Source organism: Monodon monoceros, unplaced genomic scaffold (assembly GCF_005190385.1).
Source record: "Monodon monoceros isolate NGI ecotype Baffin Bay Population unplaced genomic scaffold, NGI_Narwhal_1 Super_Scaffold_2, whole genome shotgun sequence".
Lineage (NCBI taxonomy): Eukaryota > Metazoa > Chordata > Mammalia > Artiodactyla > Monodontidae > Monodon > Monodon monoceros.
In genome coordinates, this window is record NW_021703776.1 from 59877222 (window position 1) to 59889707 (window position 12486).

The following is a 12486-nucleotide window of genomic DNA, read 5'->3' on the forward strand; positions in this document are numbered from 1 at the left end:
GTTTTCCAGCAATCCTTGGTGATCCTTGGCTTGTGGCTGCATCGCTCCAATCTCTGCCTCTGGTGTCACATGGCCATCTTCTCCCTCTGTGTCTCCTTTTCTCATAAGGACGTCAGTCATGTGGATTGTAATCCGCTAACCTCGCCTTAACTAATTACATCTGCAACAACCCTATTTCCAAATAAGACCACATTCTGAGGTACTGGGGGCTAGAACTTCAACAGAGCTTTTGGGGGGACACAATTCAACCCATAATAGGCCTTACTCAGTCTGTTTGCAAGTGTATTGGTCCCTCTACCATTTCTCTCACTGCAGCCAGGGTCTTAGAAAGGGCCGGACCCCCAGGTGAAGCTGGGCACGGGGTAGGGTGACAGTATCTCTGGGCAACATGGGCAGGGGACCACTGGGCCCTGTGTTCTTGTCCCAGCCTGCTGCTGAACCTTCTCTGAGCCTCGGTTTTCATGTCTCCAGGGAAGACATTGTTCTGTGGTCGATTACATGAAAGGGTTGTCCTGAGGGGTAGCAGGAGGTCTTTCTCTGGTGACCGGCCCAGCAAAGATTCTTGGAGGGTCAGGATGAGGCCCTATTCATCTTACATCCCCAGAACCAGGGATGCAGAGACTGACCCAAAGGGATACTCAGAGTATGCTAGGTGGATGGATATGCAGGGCGGTTCAGTTTCATCATGCCCTTCCTGCGTGATCACATGTTCGGGTGGGCTGTCCCATTGAACGCCGTTGTTCAGGTGGCCCTGTGCCCAGATTCCGCCTCTGGGTGACAACCCACCCCCACTGACAGGAAGCAGCCTTGTGGGTTCCAAAGACTTGGGGAGAAAAGAGTGACAGTGACTCCTTCCCAGATGTGCTGGTGTCAGGAGGGAGCCCAGGAGTGTAGCCGCGTGGCCCGTGAGGAGCACCAGGAACCCTGAGCATCAGATCCTGGGTGGGCTGTGAAGACCTTCAGCCCGAAATTTCACGGGCTGAGAGGTGACCTTGCCCGGGCTTGCGGAATCCCCAGGTTTACCATGAGCCCTGGTTTCACTCTCGTGTGGGGGGCATTGGTCAAAATGTCAACTATTTTCCTTCGGTCTGTTGAGGGTAATTGACGGGAACAGCAGTTGGGCGTCATCCTGTCCTTGGAACAAAATGCAGATTGCACAAATTCAGGTCCTACAATGATCCTTGAATCCACATAGACCGCCCCCCCCCCCCCCCCCGCCGCCGCCCCGCTCTGCTATTGTTTGCTTCGTCAAAGACTGGTGTTGTATCTCCCTGCAGCGAGGGATGGTTTGCTCCTCTGCCTTGGGACTGCAACCTCGCTAAAGAAGGACCCCAGGGCCTCCTCTCCTACTCTCCAGAGCTCACTGAAGGCTGGGCCTCTGAAGGAGAAGGCAGAGGCCGGGCAGTTAGACAAAGCACTTTCCTTTCCCGTAACTCCACCCGCTATCCCTTTGGTCGCTGAGTTCCTTGGGGCTTTCATGATTAGCCACGTCAGACAGAGAGGGAATCCAAGGAGGTTTAGCCTCCAGGCCCAGACCTGGACCCAGAGCCGGGGCCCCCTCTCAGCCTGGCCTGGTCTTCCACCTGGCAGTACAGACGTGGTCACTGGGGAAGATCTGGTCTTTGGGGCCGCCTGGGCATGGCATCCACCGCGGGGCTGTTCTGATAAGGTTGAAGCCTTTCTTTCATGTAGACGGCAGAACCAGGCCCGCCTTCACTCACAGCCCATCTCCAGGCTTCTCAGTGCGGCCTCTGGCTGGGAGCCAGGGTTCTGGGGCCCTCACGAGTATGTGTGTGGGAGGGTGATAGGTCCTGCCTATCAGCCAGCTTGTCAGGTGACCCACATTCCGGCTGTGCCCCGGGGGAAGCAGAGGCAACTCTGGGCCAAGAAATGCACCCCTGCCGTAAGTAAGCAGCCCCCCGCCCCAGCATGGCTGTGTCCTACGGGACCCAGTCTGCCATCGGTGACCCACTGGGCTGGCCTCGCCTTGCCCATCCGACTTCCCCTCACTCCCTCCACCCCAGAGCGCAAAGTGAGGATGGGCTGCACTGCAGGCTGCGGTGGGGAGACCAGCCCCTCCTGGCTTGTGGTGGCAGTGGTGATGGGGGACGGAGAGGCCAGGGGAGGACAGCAAGGCACAGGGAGTTTAACTTCACGGCTTCCCCATTCATTGCTGCCTTCAGGAAGGGACCTGGGCAAAGGCTGAGCTTGGCAGGGAGAGCTCTGTAAGCACCACCCTCCTCCTCCCATTTGTCCAGCTCTGCAAACAGCACCATCTACCCAGTTACTCAAACCAGGAGCGCATTCAATCCATCAAGAGGTCGTGGGGCTCCTTCCCGAAGCTGTTTCTCAAGTCTGTCCACTTTCACCCTTATCCGAGCCACCAGCATCACTGTTCGGGACACATGTGATGGCCCAGCTGGCCTCTGGCTCCTGTCCCCACCTCCTTCCAATCCTGTTCCTTCACTGAAGCCAGTGGGATCTTTAAAAGAGTAGATCAGTCACATCGTTCCTTTGCTTAACAACCTTCTATGCATTCCCAGTCCTCTGAGATTGTTATGGGCTGAATTGTGCCGTTTCCCCCCACTCCCCCGACCCAACATTCATTTACCAAAGTCCTAGCCCCCAGTACCTTGGAGTGTGACTGTATTTGGAGATAAGGCCATTCAAGAGGTAATTAAGGTAAAAGAAGGTCATATGGTTGGGCCCAAATCCAGCGGACTGGTATCCTTAGAAGAAGAGGTTAGGACACAGGCACACACAGAGGGAAGACCACATCTACAAGCCAAGGAGAGGGGCCTCAGAAGGAACCAACCCTGCCGACATCTTGATCTGGGACGTCCAGCCCCCAGAATTGTGAGGAAATAAATTTCTGTTGTTTGAGCTGCCCGATCTGTGGAACTCTGTTACTCAGCTCTAGCAAACTCAATACAGAGACTACAATCCAGACCTTCCCATGACCTTTAAGGCCCTGCATCCTGTCCCGGCTTTTCCCTCCCTTCACGTTTTGACTTCACTGTCACTTCCTCAGGGAAGCCTTTCCTGACCTCATCACTCTGTCTCAATAGAGGTCTGCACTCGTGGTCCCCTGCCCACCTTGTCATCCTCCATCATAGAATGTTAGTTCTTTCCTTCACAGGCCTCCTCCCGGTTTTACGCATCCCATTTCATTGCTTTTGAGATGCAAACGTGCCCCACATTTTGAACGTTTCTGAGTTTTTCATGCAGTCGATGATGTGTCGGGCCTTAATCGCCAGGCTGCGTCCTTTCTTAGGGATACAAAAAAGAACGGTGGCTCTGATGGCATCTTAGATTCAGTGAAATGTGGTGCAAATGTGTCTGTGTGATTCTTTGTTTACTATCTCCTCCTCATTCAGCGGCTGACCCCATGAGGACAGGCCATTCCAGGGTACTTCACCACCGACCCCTTGTCTCACACGGTCCCTGGGACCAAAGTATAACTCATGTTGAATGGATGTCATCCTTGGAGATGACAGACTGCCGCTCTGCCAGCAATCAAATGTTGGTCCTTTTAAATTAGGGCTTCGAAGCTGGCAGTCCATGGTTGGGTTGGGGGCATTCACACACCTCACTCCCGCAAAAGACGTTAAGCATCCAGGTAAAAGTACGAGTTGACCCTTGAGCAGCACGGGCGTTAATCTGCGTATAATTCACAGTCAGTCCTCCGTATCCGCCGTTCTTCTGCATCCGGTGATTCAACCAACCACGGACCACGTAGTACTGTAGTCGTTACTGTTGAAAACCATCCGTGTGTAAGTGAACCCACACGGTTCAAACCCACGTTGTTCAAGGGTCACCTTAATCCCTGATTGTGCTGCACGTTTACCCACCAGGAGAGAGGCTGTGCTGGAGGAAATGTGCCCACCCACCCTCCTTCCTCACCCCAGGCCTTTGGCCAGCTACCCCGAGAGTCCAAAGGAAGTGAATTTCATCTTTGGAAAATGTCACCCAATGGGGAGGGGCTCCTGAATGAGAAAACTCATTTATAAGCTCCCCGGGCAGCTTTTTTTGCCCTTAATCTTTTGACTGTTGCTTAAATGGCAAGCTGCCCTTTTGTCCCTCTGCTGGAAAATTCAGGGTGGCTGTTTCTGCAGACGCCTGTTCCTGGTGGGCTGCATGGCTCTTTTTTCCTGCAGTGAATGGGCACTGGCTTCCCAGTCTTCAGGGCTCCCTGTTCGAGGTGATGCCCTCACCAGAAAAGCCTGGAATTTTAACCTGGAATGGAGGCCAAGTTTGCAGTGGGGTTTAGGCACGTCCAGCCACATCGTTTAAGGCAACTAATTCCACCTCCCCCCCCCCCCCCCGCTCCCGTTTCCACCAAGGAGCGAGTCACACTTTAATGTTCACAGGGGGCTGGGGTGAGGGCCCAAGGGGCCAGGTGGAGGGGGCAGGTGGGGGGCTTGGACAATGAGACAGTGAACACTTCGTGAAGTTCACCCTGCTACCCTCTGTAGGAGGTTCACGAGCAAGCATTTCCCCGGAGCACAGCCCCTTTGTCCGGGACACCCCAGCTCCAGGTGGGCTCTGAGAGGCCCGAGGAAGACTGGCCGGCCACTCGTCTGTGACGGGCCCCAGAGAAAGTATGCCCATCTCCCCACTGGAAAAATAATTCCCATTCTTTCCTTAATCCACAGGCTGTGGCTGTAAATACCTGAGCATGCAAACATCTCCTTGGGGCTGGTGGGGATTAGGCCGAATCAGCCTGGCCCACTGCACGTACAGAAATGAATAAACTAGGGCCCGGGGTGGGGAGTCACAGGTGACAGCGAGAGAGTGCGTCGAGGTCTGGCCACCGAGGGGCAGACCAGCCAGGCGTCTGAGCAGGCCTTCGGAGGGCCGCGCCACGCCTCTCTCCTCTGCAGGCAGAACCAGAGGAAGGCCCTGATGCTGATTCCGTGCATCTGCCTTCTCCCAACACCCCTCTACCATGCAAGTCCTCTGCTGGGAACTTTCCAAAGGACTCCCTCCTCAGAAGGAAGTTCCAGCTCTTTATCCCCCCCTTCCCATGCTCTTTCCTGATGCCCTGCGCTTTTCCTGAATGTCTCTGGACATTTGTTTGGGCATCACCCACAGACTGCTCACCCAGAGGCCCTCCCTCCCTTCCCCCTGTGGCTTCAGGCCCACCTGTCTTCAAGCTAAAGTCCTAGCTCCAGTTCCGCTTCATTCGCGAGGACCTTCAGGCGTCAAACATTTGCTTATGTTGACTTACACCCCCTGCTCTGGGCTAAGGGTGTAGTCCGTGCCAGAGGCAGGCGCACGTGCTTATGGTGAGGCAGAGTGATGCACGGCAGCAGAGGAGCGCGGGCACCTAGCACCTAGTACCTAGGCCTAGAAGCGGGACATGATGCGTGCCCTCTCATTGGGTAATCTGGGCGATGCAGGACCCCTAGGAGAGGAGAGGTGTACGGGGGAACAGTGAACGCACAGGCATGAGGCTTGCCGTGCTGGAGTAGTTTGAGGACCGGTGAGGGGTTCTGTGTGGCTGTGGCTGGGGAGGGGAGGGGATGGAAGAGCCGGCTAGGAGGTCATTGCTTGGGGAGGAGAGGCTGGGCCTGGAGAACAGGGTGGGCAAGCACCACATACCAGCTGGATGTGGGAGGTGAACGGGGGGGTGACTCCCGGCTTTCAGGCCAGCGTATCTCCATGTGACTGTCTGTGGGGCAACGGCCCTGCGAGCAGCGGGCTGAGCGGGCAGGGACAGCTCTGTGTCAGTGAGCCACAGACGGGGCCCCAGCCTCACACAGGGTCTGGGATCCCCAACGGGGCCTCGCTGAGGTCAGCCTGGGCCTGGGGTTGGACAGAAGATGCTCTGGCCCGCTTCCCTGGGGATGGCGCATGGTATTAGGTACCTCTGTCTGCTCCCTCTCCCTCGTCCAGGTCGGCTGCTTCCTGAAGACCCCGAGGTTCCCCATCTGGGTGGTGTGCAGTGAGAGCCACTTCAGCGTCCTCTTCAGCCTGCAGCTGGAGCTGCTGCAAGATTGGAGGGCCGAGAGGCTCTTTGACCTGTACTACTACGACGGCCTGGCCACCCAGCAGGAGCAGATCCGGCTGACCATCGGTGCGCCGCCTCCCCGCCTGCCCTGTCCGTCCCCGGGGAGCCTCCAGACCGGTCGGGGATGCCGGCCTTAGCACGCCCAGTCAGGGCAGCCAGAGAACAATGCAGACTGGGGGATCAGAGGGCGAGTGTGCGCAGGTCCTCCTGCAGGAGGGGGCCAGAGCTGGGCCTTGAGAAGCTGATGTCCTTAAGGGTACAAGGTGAGGTTGAGACTACGTAGTAGACAGTATCACGGCAACAAGTTTGGGTTTTATTCTCCAGGCAGTGGGGAGCCATGGAAGGTTCTGGAGCAGGGGAGTGGTGGGCTCAGACATGTTTTTAGAAAGAATTATTCTGGTGGCTGAAAGGGGGCCGGAGGGTGGGGTGGAGACTGGAGGTGGGAGGCCAGTGAGCAGGGACACCTGTGGTGTCCAGGTCAGAACCGATGGGCAGGAACCAGGGAGGGTCCAAATAAGATGAGACGAGGGGCAGGTACCGGAAGAGTCAGGTCCCAGGAGTAGGGTTGTTGGTGCTGACCTTGGGGTGAACGTGGGCCCCGGGCTGATGAGCATGTGCCTCTCTCTCCCCGCTCCCCAGACACCACCCAGACCGTCCCTGAGGACAGAGACAACGACCTCGTCCCTCCCCTGGAGCTGTGCATCAGAACCAAGTGAGTCAGGCCCATCTGTGGCTTTGGGGCCTTGCCTGAGTGGCTGGGAGGAGCAGTGGTTGGGAGTGGCCTGCAGGAAGGGGGATGGGTTCCTGGATTGTCCCAACTAGGAGGGGTGTGGTGAGGGGCCGGTAGGACCCCTGCAGACTACAAAGACACAGTGCTTGGGGCTTGTCTGTATGTGGCATTTTGTGGTCACCATGGCCCAGGGAGACGTGTGCGGTTTGCGAGATGCCGTGTCTTCAGGTAGCTCCCTAAGATGCCCCGTGGCAGGGGGTGGAGGTGAGCTGGTGCCTCTTGAGAGCCCCCCTCGTTCCGGGCAGCAGCTGCCAGGTGTGCTGAGTGCTGTTAGGTCCCCAGGAGGAAGAGCGAGTGAGGTTACCTGGTGGTGGCGGTGGAGCTCGGGCAGGATCGGAAGGCGGGAGGACCCGGCCGGCCAGGGTGTGCTCGGAGGTGGCTTCCTGGAGCAGCGGCCCTCACGCGGGAGGAGCAGCCCCGGTCCTTCTGCGGGTGCGGCCCTCTGAACACTGAGTGGAGGTGCCCCAGAGGCAGTGGGATTGCCGGCGGGGGCCCTTGGCTCCTCTCACCCAGCCCTCAGTCTTTAAGGGAAGCTGAGGCTCAGGCCAGGGGAGGCGGGTGAATAGGAGTTCTCTGACCAGGCCCCAGGGCTGGGGCAGCAACCGCCCCCGCCACCCCCACCCCGCGGACTGGCGGTTGTAGCCTTTGGGTGGTGACTTGGAGGCCTCAGGGCGCAGTGGGAGGGGCAGGCCTGGGGGTGGAGAGGAGACCTGGATTCCAGTGGGGCAGCATTAGAACTTGCCAGTGTGGTGAGCGTGCGTTCTGGCGTTTGAATCCTGGCCTTGTTGCTTTCTGGCTGGGAGCCATCGGACCTCGCCTGTCTGTACCTCCCTTTGTCATCTGTAAAATGGGGGCAGTGGCTGTGCCTGGCTCACACGGCTGTTGTGAAGAGCGCCCAGGACATTACCAAGCACGGAGAACCGCTCTCGTTAACATTGTCTCAGCCGCTCCTGACTCGCTGTGACCTCGGGCGGAACCTCTGTTTTCCTTTTGTGAAATGGTGGGCTTTGGGGTGGAGGACGTAGGCCATGGCTGGGGCCCTGCGGCTCTGACCGCCTGCGATCCAAGGGGCTCCCCTGGAGTCTAGGGCCGCTGCCCACCCACGGGCAGGTGAGCCCTTGAATGGAGCCAAAGAGAGAAAGAGAGGACTCCACATACACAGTCCCCAGGGACTGTGTCCCCAGGGAGGAGACGTGGAGGAGACGTCGTGACATCCTCATTACGCCCCACCCACGCGTCCACCTGCCCGCCCACTGGGCCAGGGACGGAGCATTCCTGTGGGGTCACGTGCCGGCGTTTCTTTCATCGGGAGGATTAAAGGCACATGCAGGTCGCTTTCCTTTCATGTACAAAGGGCCACTCATTCAGAGTGATGAGAGAAGGGCTGCATGGGGGAAGGAGGTGACACCAGCCTTGGCACCTTCTGCAGGACGGGGTGGGAGGCCACAGGGCATCCTTCCTGCAGGAGGACCTGCCCAGCAGGGCTCTGGACCGCACCCTGGACACAGGCTCCACCCCGCCTCCGGACCCCTGGGACCCCTCGCTGAAGGCCTACATCTGTCTCTGTGCCCCTCCCTGGGGTGGCCCACCACCACGGACCTCTCCACCTGCCCCCGTCTGGAGTAACTTCTCTTTCCCCAAGAATGCTTCTGCTGCAGGACTCGACTCACCAGGCACCTCCCAGGGGCCTGGGGATTGGACTTCTTGGGCTCAGCCCTAATTGGCAAGTGCTTGAGAATGACTTGGGGCTCTGATCTGTCAGGGGGCTCAGTCCAGAGACATCTGAGTGTGAACGTGGGCCTGGAGCACCTCTTCTTCTTCTGTCAGCTGTCCCTTCTCCTAGAACCTACCCCTGTCCCCGGGGCCGTGTGCCATGAAATGAACCAGCAAAATGACGGCATGTGAAATGATCTGGAGAGGCTGCACGCATCAGGGAGCGAGCCCTCGGCCTGGGGCAGGCGGTCCAGGCTGAGTCCCTACCCTGCCCTTGTCTGTCCCTGCTCACTGTCGTGGGAGGAGCTCGGGCAAGGTTGAGCCTTGGCATCTCCTCCAGCAGTGTTTCCTACTCCTCTGCACAGATAGTAAATCATCGTACTGGGGCAACACACAGAGTTAGGGACAACTGGCTTGGGGACTCTGGTTGACCCAGACTCTGCCCAGTTCCCTGATGGCTGAGGGGATCAATGGTCCGGCACGTCTGTATTTGTCTACGGCCACCCACTGGGAAGATTTGCTAGAGCATGATCATCAGGGTTCAGCAGGCATCCCCACTGGAGGGTGTGGTAAAACACAGATTGCTGGGTCCCACCCCTGGGGCTTCTGGCTCAGTAGGTCTGGGCTGAGGCCTGAGAATCTGCATTTCTCAAGAGTTCCCTGGTGCTCCTGGTGCTGCTGTCCTGGGACGGCACTGTGAGAACTGATGTTCTGGTGGCTGGTGAGGGCGGTGCCTACCTCTCCCTCACCCTCCCTGGGTGCCTTGTGAAAGTCAGATGTCAGGTGAGATGCTCACCCTCCAGCATCTGGTCTGCTGTAACATACCAGACCCGGGGTACTTCCTTCCTGGCTCCGCTGGCTGCCCCCTGCCCCCCTCCCCCCCCAGGTCTGAGTGCTGCATCCCCTGCATGGACTTTGCTGAAACCAGTTCTACTCCCCCCATCACTTGCTCCACCTTGATGGCTCGGTCCATCCGGGCAATTAACACGGTGAGACTTTTCCCAGCCTCATTCCCGGAAAGCTGAGTGGTGAGTGAATAGTGGGAACGCAGGGTTTTTCCCCCTCTGTACCCATCAGATAACATACCCCACTGTAATGGGAAACAGCAGGCCCAGCCTCCTGGAATCCTGTTCCGAGGGCTTGGATTACAAAGGCTTTGCGTATTGTTTTCATCCCAGATTCTCAAACAGCTCAAAGGGAGAAACTTGGGAAAGTAGCCTTCAAGGTCAGAGAGACCCGCTAAAGCTGGGGCCCTGCCTCTTGGGGGATAAGTCCTGCTGCCTTGACAGGAAGGGCGTATGGCCCGAGCTCAGGTCATTTCCAAGGCCAGTTAGTCCAGGCACCCGCTGAGAAGCAGCCGAGCGCTCATGGCAGGATAGGCTCACCTGCGGGCTGGCGGGGCTTCCCTCTCATCACCTCAACCTCATGGAACCCCCGGACTGGACTCCATGGAAGAAGCAGCTGGACGAGACGCGCTTCTTGCTCTCAGAGTTCACAGTCAAATAGAAGTCAAGTTCAGAATCAACTCTGTTCTAATCCAGGGAGAGACGCGCCGCCTGCCCTCAAAACCACCTCTGTTGCCCCATAAGAACCTCTGACATTCACGCTAACCCACGTGGAGCACGCCACATCCCTGGCTACCTGGCCACCTGCTTGGGATCCACAGAAAGGCCCTTGGACACCTCCCGATACGGCCCTTCCTTCTACAGATGGGGTCGCCGGAGTGGAGGTCTGACGCCAGGCCACACCTCGAGTCAAGAGCAGTTCAGGGCCTGGGGCTTAGGCCGGTGCTGTCCCAGCCCAGTGGAAGGTCACTGAGCAGGCAGTGTGACTTCCCGCCGCCTGGCTTTGTTGCCACGGTGACAGTGCACAAGACCAGACTGCCAGTTTTGCCTTTGGAGAAGAGCATCCTAATTTGAACCATCCCCGGGCCCCGTGCTGTCTCCACTCTCTGGTGTGATGCACACCTCGATCTCAGAGAAGCTCCTGTTATCTTCGCTTGTGTCTGTCCCGCAGCCTCCTCCCTCCTCTGTCCTCTGACCATCTCAGCAAAAAAAAAAAAAAGACTCATTTATGGTCATTTCCAAAGAAGACACACACAGTGACCTCTCTCAAGCTTCCAGCCTCGCTAGAATGGGAGAAAATGAAAGGGTTGTCAACAGGCCAGAGAAGAGAGGAAAGAACTCATAACCGGGGCCTGGGCCTGGGCGACAGATGTTTCTGTTTGAAGGCTCAGACAAAAAATTGAAAATGTAACTTCAGCTGGAAACGGTGCCTTTGAGGGGCTGCAGCTGGGCACCTACCTCCCACACCTGTGTGCCTGCCCGCCTGAGGAGTCTGCTGCAGGCTTCACGCCTCTGCTGACACCCTTCTTGCCCAGATGCCCTCTTCACAGTGCCTCTCACCCATTGGGGGAGGGCTCCTGGGTGCTCCCACTGCCCAGCCCCCCTCTTGTGAGTCCCCCGCCTGCAGCCCACGCGCACAGCCGCCCCTGGTGCGCCTTGTTCATGGCACGTGCAACGCCACTGTGCGGAGCCGAGCACCCAGCAGGAGTCTGGAGACCCCAGCTGCGTCCTGGCTCTGTTGCCGTCACGTGGCACGACCTCTGGAAGGGCTGGCTCTGTCTGGACCTCAGTTTCCCCATCTGTCGATTGGGTAAAACGAAGCCTTCCCTGAGCTGCTATGAGGTCGAGAGGAGATGTAGAAGCATTCCCTCTCCTTTGGAGACCTCAGGGGACTCACAGGCAAGTGGGGGGAGGAGGAAGTATGGGAGGAGGCAGAGGGGAAGGGACGAGAGAGCAGAGGTGGGCCATGGACAGGGCTCGGTGACCACCGGGGTCAAAGGGGAGGGAGAGTGAAGTGTGATGAAGACTCAGGTTTTCCCTCTGGTGCCTGGGCTTGACGAGGGGCAGGGCGTGTACAGAGGGTGTGTTCCCTCAGCGGCATCCCTGAGAGCCCAGCACGGAGCTAGAGGTCATTGAGGGGACAGAGGCAAGTGAGACCAGCTCTGCCCTTTAGGGGCTCACAGTCTAGCAGGAGAGGGAGACCCCATGACAGCATGGCCGGGGAGAGCCTGACAGCAGTGCTGAGGGAGGATACTTCCGGAAGGAGGGCTCCTGGATCTGACCCTGAAGGAGGAGGGGTGGAGAGGGAGGATGGTCCTTCCAGGTGGAGGGCGCAGCAACCGGCCAGGTTCGCAGGTGAGAGACGGCCTTGGGGCTCATTCTGTAGTTGTTCTGACTGCCAGCAGCTGGCGCGCAGGACAGGACGCTTGCACGCAGGGTACTTGTCTGGAAATCCAAAGTGAGTAAGAGAAGTGCTTGGGTGTATTTCTGCTGGTCAGCTCTGGTGGCTTTAAAACCAGGCCTGCCCTCTTCTCCTTGCTGATACAGCGAGACATCATGTTGAAAATCTGTGAAGTCAGGTTACTGCTGCTCTGATGCAGTGATGGCTGCTGGGGAAGCAAGGGATTCAGTCGTGGGCAAGAGATGGGCCTGCCCATGACGCTGAGCTGACCTCAGCTCTGGGGACCACGGCATCTTCGCTGAGCTCAACCCCGAAGCCAGTGGTCCTCAACTGGGGGCAGTTTTGCACCCCGGGGGATATCTGGCAAAGTCTGGGGACATTTTTGGTTGTCACTAGTTTGCGGGAGGGTGCCAGATGTCCTACAATGCACAAGACAACCCTCCCCCCGCAACAGAATTATCCCGATCAAAATGTCCGCTGTGCCCAGGTTGAGGAACCCTGCTCTAAACTCTCACACCCTCAGCCTCCTCTACATCAGCATAGCTGAGTGAGCCTTGACGGTGCCTCTGCACTCAGAAACCGGTCCATTCCACCCCTCCCCATTCTCTATCAGCCCCTGATTGCACATGCAGAGTTCTTCTTTTTCATCCTTGTAACTGATCCATAGACTTTCAGAACCGTTCCTATGGGGGAACCGTTCATCCCCTAAATAAGCACAGTATCC

General features: G+C 57.8%; 1 protein-coding gene across 3 annotated transcripts in view; it reads left to right on the plus strand.

Moving 5' to 3' along the window:
• Positions 1-12486, plus strand: part of MINDY4 (MINDY lysine 48 deubiquitinase 4) — a 113784-nt gene that overhangs the window by 96484 nt on the left and 4814 nt on the right. For 2 of the 3 annotated variants that reach the window (XM_029233195.1, XM_029233196.1), the window contains exons 16-17: positions 5899-6079; positions 6653-6725. In XM_029233195.1, the coding sequence (XP_029089028.1) occupies positions 5899-6079; positions 6653-6725 (254 nt within the window). Of the gene's footprint in view, positions 1-5898; positions 6080-6652; positions 6730-12486 lie in introns of those variants that run through there. The other variant, XM_029233194.1, reaches the window with a different exon arrangement.